A 21,421-nucleotide genomic window follows, 5' to 3' on the forward strand; every position below is an offset into this window, starting at 1 on the left:
TCGATTCTATCTTTCACGGGAAGCCAATTGAGCGTGCGCAAGTGCGTAGTAGCAGAGTCTCGTCTTGTTTTTCAAGGTTCTTTCTGACTCTAATTTGAAACAAAGATACAATAAAAGATCAGCCATTAGTTCTGGTCCACCATATCTAAAGAGCACCACAATATTTTAAATAATCTTATCTTATTTTAAATGTAGATTCATACAACCTATATTTGGGCGAAGTGGGAATTTCTTATTATGTCGTAACAAAGTCTAAGTCTAGAAACAGGGCTGACGCCACACCAGAACTAAAGATTCAGATTGCAGATATCGTGCCTGCTATCATGCCCTAACCCTATGCTCTTCAAGGACATATTACAATGATGCATATGAGTTTATAGCTTTCAGATTTTTTAAAAATAGTTTATACTTTAAAACTTGATTTATTTAGAATGTGGTTTAATCATTATTTTATATTTAAACAAATAGAAAATAAAAATAACCAGAGTTCCTTCAGACTTGAAGATAATCTACTTCCTAGTTCAAAAGACCCTCAGGACTATGGGGGATGGAAGCGGGCAGGGTATAAACCAGGGACCAGTGTGTCGACAACGACAGTACAGCGCGCATACCGCACGACCAGGCAGCCATTGCAGAGTGTTAGGTCACAAGGTCTGTAGGGGCGTAGCTTTAGACAACTAACCTACCCTGCACATGTATTTGTTAACTCACACAAGAATTGGAGTAATAAACTTCAAGTACTCTTATATGAATACATAAAACTAAAATTGTACTGGAATATTTATTGAAACAATGTTATCATTAATACGACACTGACAGTCTTGAATTAAAAAAAATACAAAAAGTACATTAGGAAAATATGGGACTACATGCAGCAACAATCAGGTTCCAATGATTTAGAGAAAAAAACCAATCCTCGTCCACATGAGGGCCGAATTAGACCTTCTACTTCTTTTATCTTTCCGCCATAATAAAAGAACTTTGTTTTATGTTGTTTTTTTTTTAAGTTTTTTTAATTTTTGAAAAATTGGGTTTGTGTGAATGATACTTAGAAAACCTCAGAGCCGATACATTCTGATAGCCCAGGTGAATTGTTCCTGTACTGCACACTGTTACATCGCCGCTGTGGTTCAGCAGAAGACAAAGCTACTAAATAACACACGCACACACATGCTGTCACAGTTATTCTTCTGACAAAAACAAAACAAATCTTCAAGTAACATATTAATAATGAGGACAGCTGTAATAAAAGTATGAACACTATAGGGTTTACTTTAAGTTTCAAGTCGAAAGTATAGGGGCATGATAAGTCTAAAATAATAATACAAAAAGTTGTCTCAAAAAAATTGAAGATATTTTTATTTTAATTTGAGCAACTTAAAACCAAAACTATTTTGAACATAAAAGGCATACATAACATAAAATGAAAGTGATAGAAAATGCATTCATACGCATTTTGGTACCTATATTCAATTTGATGCCCGGACACCCTGTCCTAATTTTTTGAATCAACACTATAAGATTTGTCTTAAATTGATCTGACATGATATGACCTCTTTATATGATCTGACATCATTACAAAAAAGATATCTTCACATGACCTGACATCTTTACATGGCATGAACGTGATAACATCTTTACATGACTAGACATATTTGCATGACAACATCTTTACATGACTAGACATATTTGCATGACAACATCTTTAGATGATGGATGGCTGCCTGGTCGTGCGGTTTGCACGCTGGACTGTCGTTCGGATTTATCGACGGTCGAGGGCTAAAACCCTGCCCGCTCCCATCCCCCGTCGTCCTGCGGGAGGTTTGGACTAGGAAGTAAACTATCTTCAACTCTGAAGGAACATCCGAAACATGTAAAACATTTTACAAAACATGATCTGACAATCTTTACTTGACCTGACATATTTACACGATCTGAAATCTTTACATGATCTGATATATTTTCAAGTCCGCATTCATTTATCGTTTTTAACCTCTAGAGAACCCCATCAATTAAATAACTTCTCACCAAAAGAGAGACTCATCCATTCCTCAAATGTTCTGGTCAAGTGAGGCATATCCGTTGCTTAAACTTTCACTCCGTAGAGCCCCATATATCTTTGAAACTTTCCAAAGCTAGTTAAATTCATTTTTGAAGTTGTCTTTCTATTGTTTGGCTTGTGTGGCTTTTCCCTAGTTCAGGATCCTTTAGTCATGTTCTGGCGATCTTATCATTTCAAAAGGTTGTGACTATTACACCTAAGTTCATATGATTCTAGCTGGCGTGGAATACTCAGAAATATGAAATGTTTGTGGCAGAGGGACTTCCTAACAAGTGGGCTCGTGTTCGGAACACAATTCTAGCTGAGCTGTGATAACTAAGTACCTAAAAGTATCACTGAAATCTTCAATCAGATCTGAACGAAGTGGTCGTCTCCTTTCCATTAGGACCAAAACAGAAAGATTTAAAAACTCATTTATCCCACTTTCGGTCAAGGTGCTACAAGATCAGCTGTCGTCATCGAGAAGTACATAGAAGTCTAATTCATAAGGCGCTGGTTGTGACTGTGTATGTGTTTCGTGTGTAAATGTCGTTCGTATTTGCATCTATATTGTTATTTTTACATTAGCTGAGGTGGTCAATTGTAGACAATTGTAGTCAAACTGAATTTCTATTTGATTGGACCAATAAAAATTATCTTAATGTTATTTATACTAAGACGTTACCTTTAATCCAACATATCCCCACAAGAGATTGGAGCTTAGCACATAGATCATATACAAACACAAATAGAGCACTTTTCAAAAGTAACTTACATTTGGAATTAAATAAATAAAATTGTTACAATTTAAAAGTCGGTATAATATTTCTAGACGAAAATTATCTTAATGAAAATCTTAATGAAAGCATTATGACCATAAACCCATTCAACACAATCGCAATCTTAATGATTTCACATCGAATGTATATTTATCCGTGTTACCGCTCGCTATGACACGGCACTGGGTGTTTGCTTTGCTCTCACACGTATTGTCAGCTTGTTTGCAACGGTGAGTAAAAATGTTTGGCCTCCCAAACTAGCAAACACGCGACGCGGTGAGGGTGAGACTATCAGGACATACAAATTAGCCGCTGCAGACCCAGAGACCTGGGAGGATGTTATTTCAAGAGGAACTCGGCACGTTTGAATTATTAATGCAACTAACTGTCTGTCTTTTCACTCTCGGTCACATCTCGTCACTTCCTCTGTTTACTGGAAAACTCGTGTGATTGGACTCATTAGGGAAGGTGTTAAAATAGACTGGTGAAGTAATGACAGTTTTACAGTCTGCTTCTTCTTCGTGTTCATTATCACTATTGGAGGGTTGAAATTAAAATTGGGTAAAGGATGCCAGGAGAAGAGAACTCGTGAGTTTTTCCCGTCACAAGTCCAGAGTTCTTGCTGACTTTAAGAGAAACATCACACGACAATGACGTGATGGCATCTTTAATGCCTTTAACACACAATGAAACACAACTTCCTCGCCAATTTAATCCTCCAGAATGCTCAGAAAGTCGCTAGAAAGAAGCTTGGCTGTGTAAAGAAATGTTTCTTGATTGGATACGTTAATGTGGATCCTCAGACTAAAAAGAGCGGAGATCCTTCATTGCACTCACAGTCATGTACTCAGTGAAGGGAAGTAAAACAAAATAATTTAGTCATTCAATTTCTTGTAGTAAATGACTTTGTCTTCAACTTTGCTATTGGGGGATTCTCAACTTCAATTTGAAACACATGTTCAGATTTAATATTCGGGCTACAAATCTAAACAGTAAAACAAAGCTTCTCAGCATTTTCTATAGTCTGTACAGCGGAAACACCAAAAAAAAAATAGCGATCATTTTATAGTTATCCTCCATGTTTCTTCTTCTTCTTCCTTCTCATGTTGGAACGTTCAGATGACTAGACCAATACATGAGATGAACTGCACAGTGGTTTCCAAATCAGGGAGCTCTCCATATAGTCTTCTTTCTATTGGGGTGTTTTGGGGCCAGTGTATTATACGGGCCTGAGTCGAAAGATTAGACGTTGGTCTTGTCGGGATAGTTTATAGGTTATGTTTAAAAATCTCCAATTAAATCCTTCCTGTTCATTTTCAGTAACTTGTTTCAAGTAAGGACAATGGAAACATTTTAAGAGGATTATCGCCACTGAATGGTCAAGGAACATGCCTTGATGTCTTATTAAATTTTGCTCACTCGCCCTTTTCTTTGTCAGCCAAAATTTCTGAAATCAGTCCTCACCATTGATCACACAGATTTTTTCACACTAAAGAAATTTGACAATAGCTCATGCTTATATTATGCATTTATTATACTTTTGTAGCGGATTTCCGCTAGAAAACAAAAAAAGAAAGTTCAGACAATCAATAGACATTTCAATACGGACAAAGCTCTGCAGTGAAATAAATCACATCAATAATGTACATTCTCTAAACCGGTTACATGTGTTCCCCCTATCATGGTTTTTTTTTGTATCCCTTCTTTCAAGTTGAATAGAAACTGAAGAATCGTGTCTGGCATATGAAAGGGACTAATTAATGACTGGAGGGCGACCCCGCTGACTCTTTAAATGGACATCTATTACCTTGGCGTGTTTTATGAGGGACAGCAGGACAGAAGGGATCACATTGAGAACTGTCAGGGTTTTGTAGTCTTGGCTGGTCTTTTTTTTTCTTTATGTGTCGTATAATTCCGACGTGGGTGTGTTTTATGTAAGTGATTATGTTAAGGAAGTCACGTGATGTCACGCTAGTGTATGTGTGTGCGTGTGTGAGTGTTCTTCTTTGAGTGTCCCGAAGTGTGTCTGTGTGTTGGTATGTTTTTAGTGTGCAAGCGTGATTACGTTAGTGAACTTAACTCCCGTCTAAAGTTAGTGCTTGTGTGCTTCTTTGGATGTCTGTATTATTTTTTATGTGTATGTGTGATCGAGTCAATAAACCTAGCGTTCCTCTAACGTGTGTGTGTGTGAGTGTATGTGTGATTGTGCCAGTAAACCTAGCGTTCCTCTAACGTGTGTGTGTGTGAGTGTATGTGTGATTGTGCCAGTAAACCTAGCGTTCCTCTAACGTGTGTGTGTGTGTGTATGTGTGATTGTGCCAGTAAACCTAGCGTTCCTCTAACGTGTGTGTGTGTGTGTGTGTGTATGTGTGATTGTGCCAGTAAACCTAGCGTTCCTCTAACGTGTGTGTGTGTGAGTGTATGTGTGATTGTGCCAGTAAACCTAGCGTTCCTCTAACGTGTGTGTGTGTGTGTATGTGTGATTGTGCCAGTAAACCTAGCGTTCCTCTAACGTGTGTGTGTGTGTGTGTGAGTGTATGTGTGATTGTGCCAGTAAACCTAGCGTTCCTCTAACGTGTGTGTGTGTGTATGTGTGTATGTGTGATTGTGCCAGTAAAACTAGCGTTCATCTAACGTGTGTGTGTGTGTGTGTATGTGTGATTGTGCCAGTAAACCTAGCGTTCATCTAACGTGTGTGTGTGTGGGTGTATGTGTGATTGTGCCAGTAAACCTAGCGTTCATCTAACGTATGTGTGTATGTGTGATTGTGCCAGTAAACCTAGCGTTCATCTAACGTGTGTGTGTGTGTGTCTTTGAATGCCTTTGTATGTTGTTGTTTTTTTTTTTTGCGTGCGTATATGTGACTGTTCTTTTTACCGTCTGTTTTCATAGATAAAATGAAGTATGACTTGAAACCAATCGTCACAGAAGGCCTAAACACTGACTTGCAACGTCGCAACATGTGGGCACTTTATACCAATAGCGTGTTGCCACGTCGCAGGCCTGTACGTGGCAACGAGCTATTGGTCTCTACAGCCCACAGGCTGCGACTTTGTAACTTAGTGTTAAGGCCTTCTGTGACAAATGGTCTGGTATGACTACGTTACTTGATTAGTCTTTTTCATTAGCCTCTCTCTCTCTCTCTTTTATTTTATTTTTCTTTCTCTATAATTTTCTTACTGCTTTTCAGTCTTTCTATTTCTCCTTCTCAGTCCTACTGCATTCTGTCTCTCTTTCTCTCTTGAGGCTCATGTCTATCTCTCTAAAAATGAAGTCACGTGACGTTACTCCCGTTTCAGGGGATATTCGTAGCAACATTTTCAATGATCAACGAAGCAAAGTTTTTTTGTATCGGTTTTCGTTTGTAGATATAGTAATAATAATAATAATAATAATAATAATTATAATAACGACAAATATTTAAAATACTTTTAAAAATCTTATTTAAAGGGAAGAACTCAACATTTAAAAGTGTAAATCTCAATAGCGTACAACATATTTCCATTTTTAAAAAAATATATATTGTTAAATATCTGCTACTGCGCTGAAGTTTATAGTGCGCACCAGTGCACTGTTAAAGACGAGTGATGTACGAAGGGTAGAAACAAGATGGTGGACTGTTGATTCCAGCCAAGTAGATGGAGAAACAGAACTAGAGATAGGTTAGAACCATCAGAGTTGTAGAAGGGATTGTTGTTTATTTAAAAAGACACACATGAAACGTCTTGACGAACTGGAATTGAAGAAACTGAAAGAAGAGCTCAAATGGCGGCGCTTGAAACGCTTTAAAAGGAAGTTCGGCAGGCCATGGTTGATGAAGGAGAGGATCCAAAAACATACCATTTATGTATATATATATAATTATACATATATATTGATGAGATATGCAGTATTTCCCATGGCTACGCAGTCCAAACTTTGACCTATATATATATATATATATATCTTTCTGAATAATGCACACTCTAATATTTTCAATATAATGCCACATATCAGTTACGACACTGGATCTGCTGCCACTGAAGACAGACATGGCTGTGAGCAGATAATCACTAAACTCACGAGATTAAAACCTGTCAAGATGACATGGCCCAAGACAGTTCGGAAATGACAGCAGAAGACATGTTGTTTTTCGCTCTAATTTTTTTTCTCCTTTCTTGTCTTGAGAATGTGTTAAATGGCTGTCATCGCCTTCCTGTCGTGAGTTAGCAAGCTACAAAGCCAATGATCAAGCCTCTTTTTGAAATCACTGAAATACGTCTGGGATAACTATGACATCATATCTGGGAGAAGCCGTATATTAATTAAAAGTCCGATTTCTAAATAAGCTTCATCTTTTTTCCCCAAAATAGGTGAACCGACGATTTACAGTCTTCCGAGAAGGTGGCTTTTTAGAAATAGAATAAATATGCATATGTATACACACACATATTATAATTTAAAAAGAAATAACTCTTTTAAATGAGAAATATTATGAAGTGTGTGCGTTTGTATGATGTATATTGGCTTACATAATTTTTAAAAGAATTAAGGTCTGTCTTGAGGCCGCCAATAGCGCTTTTGGTAGCCTAATGTTGAGAATATAACAGAATAAATTTCTTCGACTTTCAACAAAAAATAATATGTCTATCGAGCTGGTTATGGGCGTATCTATGGAAGGTATCTAGGGCTCCTTGTAAGCTTCCAAAATGGGCATACGCTGGCAAGAATACTTTAGAAATAACTCTATTCTGCTGAAGGCAGGGCCAGACTGGCTATATGTGCATACGCTGGCAGGAATACTTTACAAATAACTGTATTCTGCTGAAGGTCGGTCTGAAAAGCATAAAAGCACGAACTATGTGCTGGGTCGTACACGTATCCCGTATTGGGGATGCCAGTATACCAAGGGTGGTCCTTTTTGGCGAGGTTAAAATGAGGAAAGCGTAACAGAGGTGTCCCCAGGTGCGCTATAAAGATCAACTTAGTCGCCATCTTGGTCTTAATAAATTTGATAAGCGCTAATGGCAACAGATGACCTCGTCAAAGAAATAGCTGGAAAACGAAGGTCAAGGGAAATACATCTGAAAGACCAAAAGAAAAACTTGTCAAAAAACAAGGAAGCTTTACAACAGAGAAATGAATTAATGTGGGTTAGTAAACACAAGAATTAGTAGAGATATCATGTCTAGTAACAGTATATATTTAAATGTATCATTATCACGTGACATTTTTGTAGTATACTTAATTTTAAAAAAAAAGTGTAGTTTGGACTAGCTGTCCGGAGCTTCAACCCACCACAGACTCTACACATCAAAAAGATTCTGAAAATATTACATATTTTGGCGAGGATATTCTTCTTACAGTTTTACGAAAGTGTGCGCAGAGGCTGCCTTCGAGATTCTTTAAATAAGATATTCATATTTTGCTCACTTTTTTAGTTTTAAAAACATACAGACAAATAAAATCGTACGAAATTTAATTTCTTAAACTTTTATATAGCAAGAACTTTATAACCTTTTTTTTTCCTTTGATTTTTGTTTAATCCTGGAAGCGCTGCGATTAAGTGGTAAAGAGCTTTGCTTCGAATCCTGATGAAGACTGGGATTTAATTTCGGCACATTTAGGCCACCCAGCTCTAATGGATAGACTTAACCTGACATTAGTTGGGGAAAAGTATGGCGACGTGTTCCTGTGCTGGCCACCGGTCACCTTCGTTAACCTTAGGCCATAGAAACAGATGATATTTACATCATCTGCTCTATATGTCTAAAAGGGGAACTTTAAAAAAAAATATTTCCATAACATTATTATTTATTAATTATTGGAATGTAACAGGGCTCGACTCCGCTCGTGTAAATAAGTTACAAATAACAAAACAGTAGGTTGAAACATGTCACAACAATGGTTTCAATGACCAGAGGAAACAAACCTTTCTACCCCTTTTTATTCAACAATACGAGATTTGATATCTGACGTAACGCCCCCCCCCCCCCACGTCATAGGAAACCCACGAGTCAGCAAACATCACACAAAACACGAACACACACTTGATTTAATTATAAACCTCTGTACACAAGTTTTAATGTTGATTTTGTAGACTATTTTTAATTGTCCTAAATTAAATAAATAAAAAACAAATGGTTCCTTGAAGATCATATATGGTCCACGGTTAGTGACGTTGTCTTATGACAAACCGCTTTCATTTTTCCTAACAAATGTCTGGTACCCATTGTTAGCGTACCCGAAAGGGGTTTAGATGGTATTAGTTTTGTGTGGTCTGTCTTTACGTCCGTCCGTCCGCCCATTTAGATCAAGTAAACTAGAAAAGATATTAAAAATCTGACATCATGATATTTTAGACCATTCATAGTCCTGATGCAACGACTACATTTTTCTTTTTTGAAAGCGAAAACTTTAATTTTTATAATCAACTATTTAAGCATTTTTTTTTCATAAAATTACATCATTTTTACAACTATTCTGAAATAAAGAAAGTGAGATTTTTTTACCTTTTCTTTTATTCTAATAAAAAGGATTGCCTTCTGCTTAAGGCGTTGAATAAGAGATTGATCCTTTACAAAACAATTAGATTTGTTAGATAATAATTATATGACATCAGTTAGGCCAGGTTCACATCTAACTTCACATTCACTTTCACCTATTTTTTGGTCTGCTGGACCTTTGAGGCACCACACAAGAATTGTCAATCTTCTGTCTCCATTCTTCTCTGTCATTTGTCTTTGGTTTAATTTCGTTCTGATATTCTTTCTGAAAATATTGAAACCTGCCTTTTACCTTCCTGGGTGGATCACTTCGGGATTCAAATTTGAGTTTGTGTTCCCAAACAAACTGTCTTTGTAACCTTGTATTTGTATGGATTCAGTGGTGTCGTTAAGAATACCAAAGTGCGAAATCCCAGTCTTAAGCGGGGTTCGAACCGGTAACCCATTGGTTCGTACACCAAGCTATGTACCGCCCAGTCGCCTCGCCCCACTCCTAACTAAAATAAACATTTGTTTTTCTTTTCGAAAGGTAAACTATTTAAAATCATAAAATATAAATATAATTTAAAATGACCAATTCTATAAAACGTTCACAAATTTAGAATTTTTAAATGTACTATAAACTTATAAAGGCCAATTTTGATTGTTGTTTTTGTTTTACTTTCTATAAGAATTAGAGACACCGTGGGTTCCAAGAGATAAAACTATTAGCTATCTTCAGATCCTACGGTTGTCAGAGAACTCTAGATCCTAACTGCCCATGTAGAATGTGGAGTCCCTTTATCAAACTGTTCTATCTTACATAACATTTCTTAGCAGACGACCAGAGAACTTACAAATGTGCAACGTGGAGGATTTAACTGTGAGATAAAAGCAGAGGAACTGAAAACAAACAGTAAAGAAGGTTAATATATTGTAATGGAGGTTAATATATAAATAGCATAGCTTTTTGGTGAAACCGATGTACAGAATAAATAAATACAGAGAAACTATACATTTTTTAAATCATAAAGAAAAAATTATTTGTGCACATTTTTAGCACTGTCGAAAAAATAAAATAATAAACAAGCAAAATATAGAAAAAATATATTTTAAAAGTTTATCTAACCTTATTTAATTAACTTTTTTTTTCTTTATTAATACATCTTTCCTTAGGAACAATGAATAATGCTTCAAAAGTTTAAAATTGATCCATAGACCGAGTAAGAGAGAACGTACCGCGTACAAGGCTCACATCAGTCATGGGTCCTATAAGTGGCCGCCATGGGGAGTTTGCTACATATTCCTACCTATACTTTATAACCGCCACTGTTCTGTGCAGGGACCGCCGCCTCAGCTAATGGGACAATGGTGTCGGCCCCCACCCCCTTTGTGGAACGGCCCGTAGGACTAGGGCCTTTGGCCACTTGTTACATCCCCACCCCCAGTGAGATAAAAAAATATAAAAAGCTCACCCAAAGTAGCCCTGCAAGGGCCTTGTTCGCTTCCCGTACTTAGCCTTTCTAGTTCCACTACTGGGCGTTTTCACGGAGGCGCCACGCTGAGGCGACAGAGGCTGAATCCTCCGTTGAATTACAGCAGCAAGGTCTAGAGTAGGAATCGTGTCTCATATGCAACCCAAGATCATTCTATCATTGTATATATAATTCCCCCACCAAAAATGATTTCTCCGGTGTTACTGCGGAGCAGATTGGCGAGATATTTGTTTCAGCCGGAAAATTACAATTATGAACATTAATGCCCTTGTCATTATCTCCCCGATTTGTTGTTTTTTTTTTAGTTTCTTTGTTGTTGTTTATTTTTGGAAAAGTCTTTAGCAAGGACTGTAATAGCCAACTCCCAATCAGATCACGAGGTGGTCATTTTGAATACAAAAGACTATAATCAAAAAAGGGAGATTAGAGAATACATTGAAGTTCAAACGAGGAAAAATTCATATTTGCTTTGTATCAGCCTAATGATGAGATCCTGTGACGTAGCACACTTTGTTTAGCGTCAACGAACGTCTGAATTTGGTGTGGAAGACATAAATGTTGTTCTTAATTACATTGCCTGAGTGGAAGTGGAGGGAAGTGGATGATAACTACAGAGAGAAAATAATAATATGGGCATAATCCGCAATTTTGACTTACAATGCTAGTTTTTAAGAGATATTAAAGAGTCATTCGTCCAAAGTATGTGATCCTCATATAATATAGCCATAACCTAGAAACATCTTAATTCTATCACTAGGCGCATTTGTCAGGTTTCGTTTTTATTGGAATATTTAAAAAAAAGCGTGTACAACTATGACATCGTTTAACTTCGTTTCAATCTGAAAAGTTTTACAAGTATCTCCACCATTTTGGGAGCTTGTAGTAAAAAAAAGGCAAGATGAGGAAGATTGATATTTGAGACTGTTAAATCTAATAAGGATCTAGGATGACTATTATTAGGGGCAACAACCCTGCCAGGCTGGTCAATGCTGAGGTCGAGGGGTGGCCGCCCATGGATTAATCGTGGACTACAGTCTGGCTCGGTTTGACTCCAGGGTAATTGAATTTTCTGCAGGTCCCAGCTCAAGGCACTTCGACACTAATGCACGTGAGTAATGACGCCCTTGATAGATCAAGTGAGACCCACTGAAATGGAATGTGGTGTTAATTGAGTGCTAAACGAAGAGCTGCATGTAGACATAAAAAAAAACATATAGACATAAAAAACCCATATAGACTAATGAATGAATACAATAATAGTATTACCTTCTTAATGCTACCTAAAGTGTCTGGCATTTTACGTTTCTTACAGTCCTCATTTGAAATAGACAAACTCGTTTACGACATTTTTAAATAGTCTTTTCACCAAAAAAATACAGGAAAAACTGTCTTTAATAAATCCATAAATACATCATCTTCTCTTCTATTTTCTTTCTTTATCTCTCTTTCTTTCTACTATCATAGATCTCTCTATCTCTAAAAAATTGTATTAATTGCTCCTTAATTCCCTTTGCTCATCCTTTACCTTTCTTAATTTCAATAAATGTCTTTAGTTAATTCATTTATTTCAATAAAATGTCTTTAGTTCCTTTCCTTATTTCAATAAATGTCTTTAGTTCCTTTCCTTATTCCAATAAATATCTTTAGTTCCTTTCCTTATTTCAATAAATGTCTTTAGTTCGTTTCCTTATTTCAATAAAATGACTTTAGTTCCTTTCCTTATTTCAATAAATGTCTTTATTTCCTTTTCTTATTTCCATAAATGTCTTTAGTTCCTTTCCTTATTTCAATAAAATTTCTTTTGTCTTTAGTATTTATTTCAATGCCTCTTTTTCTTTCACTTGATGATCTCTATTTCTTTCTTACTTTTTTCGCCATCTTTCACTCCATCTTTCACTCCATCTTTCACTCCATCTTTCACTCCATCTTTCACTCCATCTTTCACTCCATCTTTCTCTCTTTAAAAAATGAAAGATCCCAAAAGTAAATCTTCAAATATTCAAGGACTTGTATCTAACGAATTAGAACATTTTATTTTACCCTCAATAAAAACTAGAATATATATTCTTTTTTTTTTCGGTTTTCAATGATATAAATATGGATTTCTAGAATGAATAATATAGGAGAGAATAAATTCAATGCACAGAGAATGAAAAAAGGGGGAGATGATCACTGTCAAATTTGGTGTCTACGTTGAGTCAATAGCTCCAAAAGTTAATGAAAAATAAGACACGAGGATTGGATGTAAAAAAGAAAAAATAGAGAAATAAAATGTCGGAAATTCATGAGCTAAAAAGAAAGACACAACTCAAGACACAAGAGATCTATACAACTTTCTAGGCTTCATTCAATTCTGCTTAGATAATATGTGGATGTCTGCAGCACGACAGAGATTTAATGATATTTGTTTTAACAAATTGTATTCTACAAGTGTAACTTCTATTAATTTTCAAAATACTAAAGCGTGTTAGTGAACAGCGTAATGTAAACGTTTTGTTAACGTTTGTAGACAAGTTCAAGCAGCCACTGAGGTGAGAATTCTTCTAACTTGTTCATCAGTGACAATTAATACAAGAAAAACATTGAAAGCATTTTTAAAAAAGACAATACCTCCTTTATACAACTTATAGAGTGATTGATTTTCTTTCTTAATAATGAATAAATGTTAGATTTAAAAAGAACATTTTTACCCAGCCACAATTCCCCCCCCCCCCCCCCCCTCTATATCCGGAGAAAGATTCCTGATTTTGCGAACGTAGAGATCTACAACACTTTATACTAGTCCAATGTTAGGCCCTTAAATCTAGTCTTTGAAGACGATGCGCAATGTTTTCCCGTTTATTTATTAAACTCTTGATTCAATGATGACACATACGGAAATTCCCGAACGCGAAGTCCTTATAAAAAGCGATAGTCCTTTCAAAACCGATGTTGGAACATAGTTCTCTAGCCAAATTAAATATTTAAAAAAAATTTTTTTTAGTTTGAAAAAATTGAAAAAAAAATTGACGCTCAAACTATAGTTTTCCCGATATGGCTAACGAGCTAGTATTTTGTTTTCCTCGGCGATATACATCTGTTAATTTGTTTGGGGAAAATCGTTAGAGCCATTCTCGAGTTTAGTCCACCCACCAACCTTCCGCGAAAATATGAGCTACATAGAGGTATTTTAAAAAATAAAGCAATCGCTTAAGAAAATTTGAAGACTTTTGTTGTTTTTTTAGATTCAAATTGATGTATCAAAGTTTTAATAATTTTCACCTTTAATCTGTAATATTTTAACCTTTTTATACAATCACTAAATTGCTTGTTTACTTAATTCAATATATGAACATAATTTTCTTGCAATCGGTAGTCATTGTTTTTAAAACAAATCTCAGGACGATCTATGTGACCACACGTTTTTGTCTGCGTGTGGGTCTGTTTGTGGAAACGGTGTTATTTTGTAGCAGTAGGAGAAATGTTAAGTCTTTGTTTTTGTAATTTTTTAAAAACCAAATCTTGCTTCAACTAACGCGCTGTAATTTTTGGCTTGTTTAAATAATTTTCTTTTTGACTAAAGAAATTCAAAACAAGCTTCAAAGTTTGCCTGATGCTAACGATGCGTTTTTTCCCCTTGTATTACAAATAATTACCAATATTGTTGGATCGAACAAGAAAACGTCTATAGTTGTCTTCTAAGCAGTTGATGGATTGGACTAAATCATCTATTGAGATCCGCAGTGACATAATTGGTAACTAAGCAAACAATCAAACAGTAGAGATACACGTTCTTCGTAGGCTGTCTTTATCTTTGTGAACAGACCAAATATTTACTGACTCGATTGTCTACTTTTCTGAATCTTAAGCTGAAGAAAACTTTAATAGCTCAGTATAGATGAATGGAGAGCGTGACCGAGCAGTATAGCGTTTAACTTCCATCGGAGGGATCTAGAGTTTGAGTCCCTCTGAAGACAGGGATTTTATGTAGAAATTTTAAGGACACTTGAGTCCACCCAATTCTAATGCGTACTTGACTTTCGTTGGGAAAAAAGGCGATTGGTCGATGTGCTGGTCACATAACGCCTTAGTTGGCCATAGAAACAGATGAGTTTTACGTTACCTGTCTCCGTACATAGTCTGAATTGAGAGCCTTATGGTGAAATAGTTATATTTCCTGCTTTTTTAATCAATCATTCAATCAATCAATCAATCTATCTTTCTATCTATCTATCTATCTATCTATCTATCTATCTATCTATCTATCTATCTATCTATCTATCTATCTATCTATCTATCTATCTATCTATCTATATATCTGTCTGTCTGTACGTAAAAAATGTATTTATGTAAATATCTGCCTATATATTTATATTTTGTAAAGAATGTCTTTATTTAATAAACAATTTTAAAATATATATTTTTATACTATCCAAATAAATCTGTAAACCAAAAAAATAAGATAATCAACAGTATGTACTTATTGAGCGTATGAAAGGAAAAAAGATTAAAATTGGTAAAGTCAGAATATAACATTGAGGAAAATATAATGGCAATAGCTATCTAGTGCATAGAACATAATGTTCAATTCAGAATGTATCAGCGCAGGCTTTTTGAGCTCAGACCTGGGAGCTGGAATCATCGTTTCAAACAGTTGTCGCTGATTGGGCAAATTCATTGACTGTCTATCGACGTTCTACAAAATGTCTCCAAGGGGACTTAAGTTCGAAAGGGAGCTAGGGGGAGACTACCACTATATCAGGATCAGGTGGAGAGAAGTCAGAGCTAACTCAGGAGTACTCACCATGGGGGGATAAGTCAGTACAAGGTGTAGTCCGCAGTAGTCTTTACAGTTGTTGAGGGCAGTTGGCGGGGGAAAAAAAAGGGGGTGGGGTGTTATAGATAATACCACTTATGGAGATTCTGGATCGCTAGTTCCAGGCCATAAGTGGAACATTTCTCTGACACTCTGCCATTTACAATAGCTGCTTCAGTTGGACGATTCAATGTTTCACTTGATCGGCTCAAAGTCCGTCAAGGAATGACCCCAACAACTACGTGTACCTCCTTGCATGGTCAATTCGTCTGTAGATGAAAGTCGTATTTAAAGATACATACAATGTGTGGGTATTGAAATGTGGAAAGTGAAATAGAGGAAGAAAGAAAGTTTTTTTTTTTTTTTAAATAATAACAAGTTATGTTATAAAGTTAAAAGAAAAAAAGAAATGTGTATTTAAGGATCATTTGTAGTTCATTTTTAAAAAGCTTTTATACAGGGCAACTTTCATGCCAACAGCTGCTATAGTCTAATCTAATTGAAGGAGGAAGGTGCTATCTGGGAGAAGGTTTTCCTTGCTGTCATTAAACACAGCTCTTTTGAATGAAGTGCAACCAGCATTTGAAAAAAAAAATTCGACATTATGTTTGTAAATCACCATTATCATTTTTTTTTTAAATTCTAAATTAATTCACTGTAATGCAATGAGACATGCTTGAAGCTGATAACAAATACATTTGAGGATCTCAACTGTAACCTACGTGTGCTAGCACTGCATGTTGATTTTGTAAAAATATCTCAACATAAACATTAGGAATACATAACATTATTAACTTATATCCCGAATATTAGAATATAGATAAAATCTAATTATAAACACTAGTTCTAAGACGAGGGATTAAAACATAATTTCCACCCCTAAACATAATAGCATTCGTAATTTCCATTACGTGTATTAAAGAATTTTTTATTTGTATAAACAAATTATTGCATTCAGTATTTCAATTATAAATATGGTAACCAATACATACATAACGTCATATCAGCATCAAACAACGAACAGTGCTATCAATATTACAGGATTCGAACATTGTAGAGTAGCACACCCCGATTGTCCTCTCTGATATCCAGCTACTCTGGCTTCAGAATGAGACTTCTATTCTTTAGCCCTTTATTTTATTAAGTTTTTTTTTTTTAAATAAAAGTTTTCTATGTTTTAGCTGTGAGGGTGCTGGCAGACGACAACACCTACTGCCCACGGAGCATCTACGACTGCGACAGCTTGGAGGCAAGGCTTCATGCTTCCGCTGACGTCATCGTGACCCCAGAGTTCATGACCTCTTCCCACGAAGCCACGGACATCGACGAACTTTGCAGGTTGGTCTCTCTTTGCTTTTGACACCGTATAACACAACCTTGTTGCATAAGGTAGTACTGGCAAGCAAGGATTGTGTCCCTCTAATAACAACCTATCTGCCCCTGGGGTAATGACATTAATAAGGGGTTCTTAGCCTGTGGATCGCGACCACGTTGGGGTACGATTGACAATTTGTCAGGGGTCGCTTATGTCCATAAATATGGAATATTTTGTCCATTCTAACATGTAAAACTTGTCACATATGAAGTTTTTTCCATTGAAATTTACTAAATATATTAATATTGGAGGATAGATGCTGCAGACAACTGATTCTGAATTTATTTCGAACATTTTAATTGTCCAGCAGATATATTTGTGTAACTTTAAATTAATGCATAACGAATTGTTACTTCTGGACAGGTTCTGGACTATCGTTTGTTTACTTAAAAGTCAGTGTTATTCATTATATATATATTTTTTTTTGTAGGAAACCTCAGCGTTTGCGCTATTTAATTTTAGCTTTATCATCATAGGAATCCTTGGGCCCTAGGCCTCTTTTTTGCCTCTTTTGTGTGCCTCTTTTGTGTGCCTCTTTTGGGGGCTTTACTGCCTCTTTTTGAGGCTTTACTGCCTCCTTTGTGGGTCTTTTTATAGAAACATCAATTTTATTTCTATAAAACGATGTATATTATTCTATACTACTAATAATATAGATTGAATATATCTAAAGCACTTTCTTATAAAGAAGAAAAAATTATTTTAAGGACATCTATTCCAGCCTTTCCGGTATGTTTGTTTAGAGTAGACTGCAGCAAGAGTTCCTAAAGAAGGAAATGGTTATATATTATTTTTTTTTTCAATATAATTAATATGTTAGAGAAATATAAAAGCTACGTGCCTATTTTGCAAATGCCGATTTAGCCGATTTATTCATTAAAATGCGAAATATCCGTAATATATGAACTAAACAATGTACGTTTTAAAAAAGGTTGAATAAAGCATCCATAAATTTAAATTTTAATACGTAAACTTAGTTTAGAAATCCATAACACATTGGACAACATGAACATTAAATGAAGTCCAAATGGTAGCCGGGAAAGAAACCATGGACTTCCCGTAGTGCTCAGCTAAGGAACTCTGTTGTTGAAGGTAGTTCCTCATAGCTCCCCCCATTCAGTTCAAGTGACCCTTCAGTTGTCTACCCGCAGCTATTGGACACTCTTGTAAGATATGCTCCACTGTTTCCTCTGCCTGCCCCATTAGTTTGAGCAGGAATTGAAAAACTTTAGTATGTCTTTTGATACGAAAAAAATATTTACATGCTTCTAACCTTCTCAGCTCTCTATAAGGGAAATGACTGGTAAACAGAAACAAATGATCATTTCTGTGAAAGAACATTTGTGTTCATGTGTGTAGACACAATGTCCTCCTTGACTTTCCTAATCTACTTCACATCCCATTTGCACTTGCCAGAAATCCAAAGAAAGTCAAAATTAAAGATGTTTAGGACACAGAAATAGTTGAACAGTGAAACATTTCTCTTCAATTAGGCCTACACACAATATTCTAGACTAAGCGTTCGCGGCTGGCTTATGATTTGTCTGTATTACCTCTTCTTCTTCCAATATTATATTAATTTCTCGAAACAGGCTGTTGGTTATCAAGTTTAAATACAGAAAATTGTCACATATGTGCGAAATGTGAATATGAAATACAAATGTCAATAGATGCACGTCAGAAACAAATTATTTCATTTATTTGTAATTGGAAAGTAAGGAGAAATATCTATTTCAAGAATACAATGACATACTGTACCGTGATTAATCATTAAGCTTTGGCAATGCAAATCAGATATTTATATTAGGCCTCCAATTATAATTTTGTTACATCTGACTTATAAACGAAAATAATTTACTGTTGGGGTCGCGAATAGGTGAGGAATTGTAAACAGGAGTCGCCAAGCTAAAAAGGTTGAGAGCTGCTGACATAAATGGACGAAAGGCTTGATCACTGTGACGATTATTTGTTTTTGAGTATTTCGATGTGAAGATGTCGTGATATTACGAGGATATTGCGTTGATCAGACAATGCGTTTCTGAAGTTATAATTTAGTCTATCAGCTATTTCCGATTTCCCTCCTTTCCGGAATGACTTCCAAGTTTGTTTCTTAAACACAGCATTGTAATTAGGACAGACAACAAAACAAGTAAACAACATAAAGACAAGCGAAATTGAAAAAAAAAACATTACATAAAGTTTATATAAGGGAAAGAGCACCACACTTATAACTATATGTCTCAATAATGTAGATGTTATTTTCCTTATTCAGTATACAAAATCACATTAATTACCAATAAATGGCTATTTGGTTAACTTTGTAATTGATTCATGTTTTTTTTAGGTACAATAAATATTCTTTTAAAGTTTCAACTTGATTCGAAAATGGGTGTGGGAGCAATAACGTGTTCACGTATCTAAGGGGACCATACCCTACGCATTTATTCTTATCTTTAAATACTGAAGGGTTAATCTCCCTTGTTGGTTACAAACAAAATTATCACTTACCAGTAATTAATTGACGAATTGGTTAATTTTTGTATTGATTCAAGGCGTTGAAACTTTTTACCAGACAGACAGGCTGACAGAGTGAATTGATATAAGCTTTGTAATTTAAAAAAATACTTTGACATTTTACCTTCTATTGAACATTCTTACTAAAACATTAGTTGTTTCTTTAAGACTGCAGACATCTATGGAAGTATTCAACACGATGTCCTGTTTTGATTGAATGGTCATTCTTCTCTCCTACCTCACAGTCTCCATTTACCACACACACACACACACACACACACACACACACACTCCTCCTCTTCTTGTGAGAACGTATTTCTATTGACTTACTACTACGGCAGACCAACGAGACTCTACCTACTTGTAAATCTGCTCAAAGATGGAGGGATGTTGATTTATGGGTAACGTGGTGGGAGAGAGGTGAGGACAAGAGCCGGAAGACGGAGAGAAAGAGGGCGAGATAGAGAGAAGGAGAGAGGGGTGTTAGTGTGTGTATGTGGGGGAGGGAGGGATGGGAATCCTAGTGCGAGTCAGAGAGACTCTGTTTCATTGTTTCTTGGATACGTTGTGACAAGAGGCAGACTAAGATTGAGCTCTTTGATAAACAGACTGAAAGACAGACAGAGATATTTTCTGAAATCTATATACTTCATATTATTGACATTTACATCCAGATGATAACTGGAAAATCTCTACTGGGAAAAATCTGTACAGTGTAACTGAAGGCTGTGGAGACTTTTGCTTGACATGCAACCTTGTGGAGAGATCTGATTGTTGCAATGTAAATATGTTGATCAAGATATTGACATTCAAAAGCAAAGCAGAAGATAGAAATAAAAAAGTTGCAACAAAAAAAAAGGACTAAAACAAGTCATATTGAAAAGAAAAACATCCAAAAATACTTAAAAAACAACAACAACAAAGCTTATATTAAGTGTAATTGTATCAATTAGTTTGGATCAGCCATGTAATTATATGTTTGATTAACCTAGACATATAAATCTGTGCGATAGAAACATTTTTATTTTAAAGGTTATATCAACTTACTTTATTCGGTAAGAACATTGAATACGTTTTTTCTCAAATCAAGTTGAAATTTAGTACAATTATTCATAGTCGATCACAATACACAAATTAATCTTCAAAGTAACCAAATAGTTAATCATATAGTACTAAATAATTAATTTTGTTTCATATAGCAGAAAAGTAGCTAAACCATGTAATTTTTAGATAAATGGCTGTAAGTAGCGTTTCTTTCCCTTAGATAAGCTTTGTTTTTTTAAAGTATTATTCTTTTCTCTTGCTTGTTACCAATTGTTTTATAAGGCATTTGCACTGGAGCTTCGACAGAATACGCCTGCGCAAAACCTTTATTTATTCATTCTACTCTTTACTGAAACATTGAAGTTAAGTTTGGAAATTATCGCTGTTCAAATATGAAAGACTTAAGCCATTTTTTTTTAAAGATGATTTATTTTGAATTTATTTTGATGATCCAGAGTGAGCTCAATTAGATAATTGTCTAGGAAGATCGTTAATTTTTTTTATTTTTTTTATTTTATGTAAATTGAAATGAGATTAAAAAAATGACTACATTTGTGAATAAATAAAATACTTTGCTAGCTTGTACATTTAGTTTAATATAAAGAATATCGGAGACTACATTTTTTATGCATCATAAAAAATAATTAAGCATCAGTATTTTTTACTATCACAACTGTGTCTTGAATATTACTAAGTGAGGAACTAAATGAAAAGAAATATAATAAACCAGAGGCGTCGACAAGTTTGTTGCCCTCGTTGTGGTTCGTTAGCTGTTAATCCCATCCTCCATCCCCCCCCCCAATAAAAAGTTTTTTGGCAAAACAGACCATCTAGTTATATATAGTTATATTATATGAATTATTATATGAACTCCATTGTTAAGCCAATACTACTTTATGGTGCATAGACCTTG

The 21,421-nt window shown here is 35.4% G+C and overlaps 1 protein-coding gene across 3 annotated transcripts in view; it reads left to right on the forward strand.

Annotated features, from left to right (window-relative positions):
• LOC106074340 (uncharacterized) overlaps positions 1-21,421 on the forward strand; it is a 215,914-nt gene that overhangs the window by 171,610 nt on the left and 22,883 nt on the right. For all 3 annotated transcript variants that reach the window (XM_056043704.1, XM_056043705.1, XM_056043703.1), the window contains exon 5: positions 16,757-16,913. In XM_056043704.1, the coding sequence (XP_055899679.1) occupies positions 16,757-16,913 (157 nt within the window). The remainder of the gene's footprint in view (positions 1-16,756; positions 16,914-21,421) is intronic.

This window comes from Biomphalaria glabrata, chromosome 10 (assembly GCF_947242115.1).
Source record: "Biomphalaria glabrata chromosome 10, xgBioGlab47.1, whole genome shotgun sequence".
Taxonomy (NCBI): Eukaryota; Metazoa; Mollusca; class Gastropoda; family Planorbidae; genus Biomphalaria; species Biomphalaria glabrata.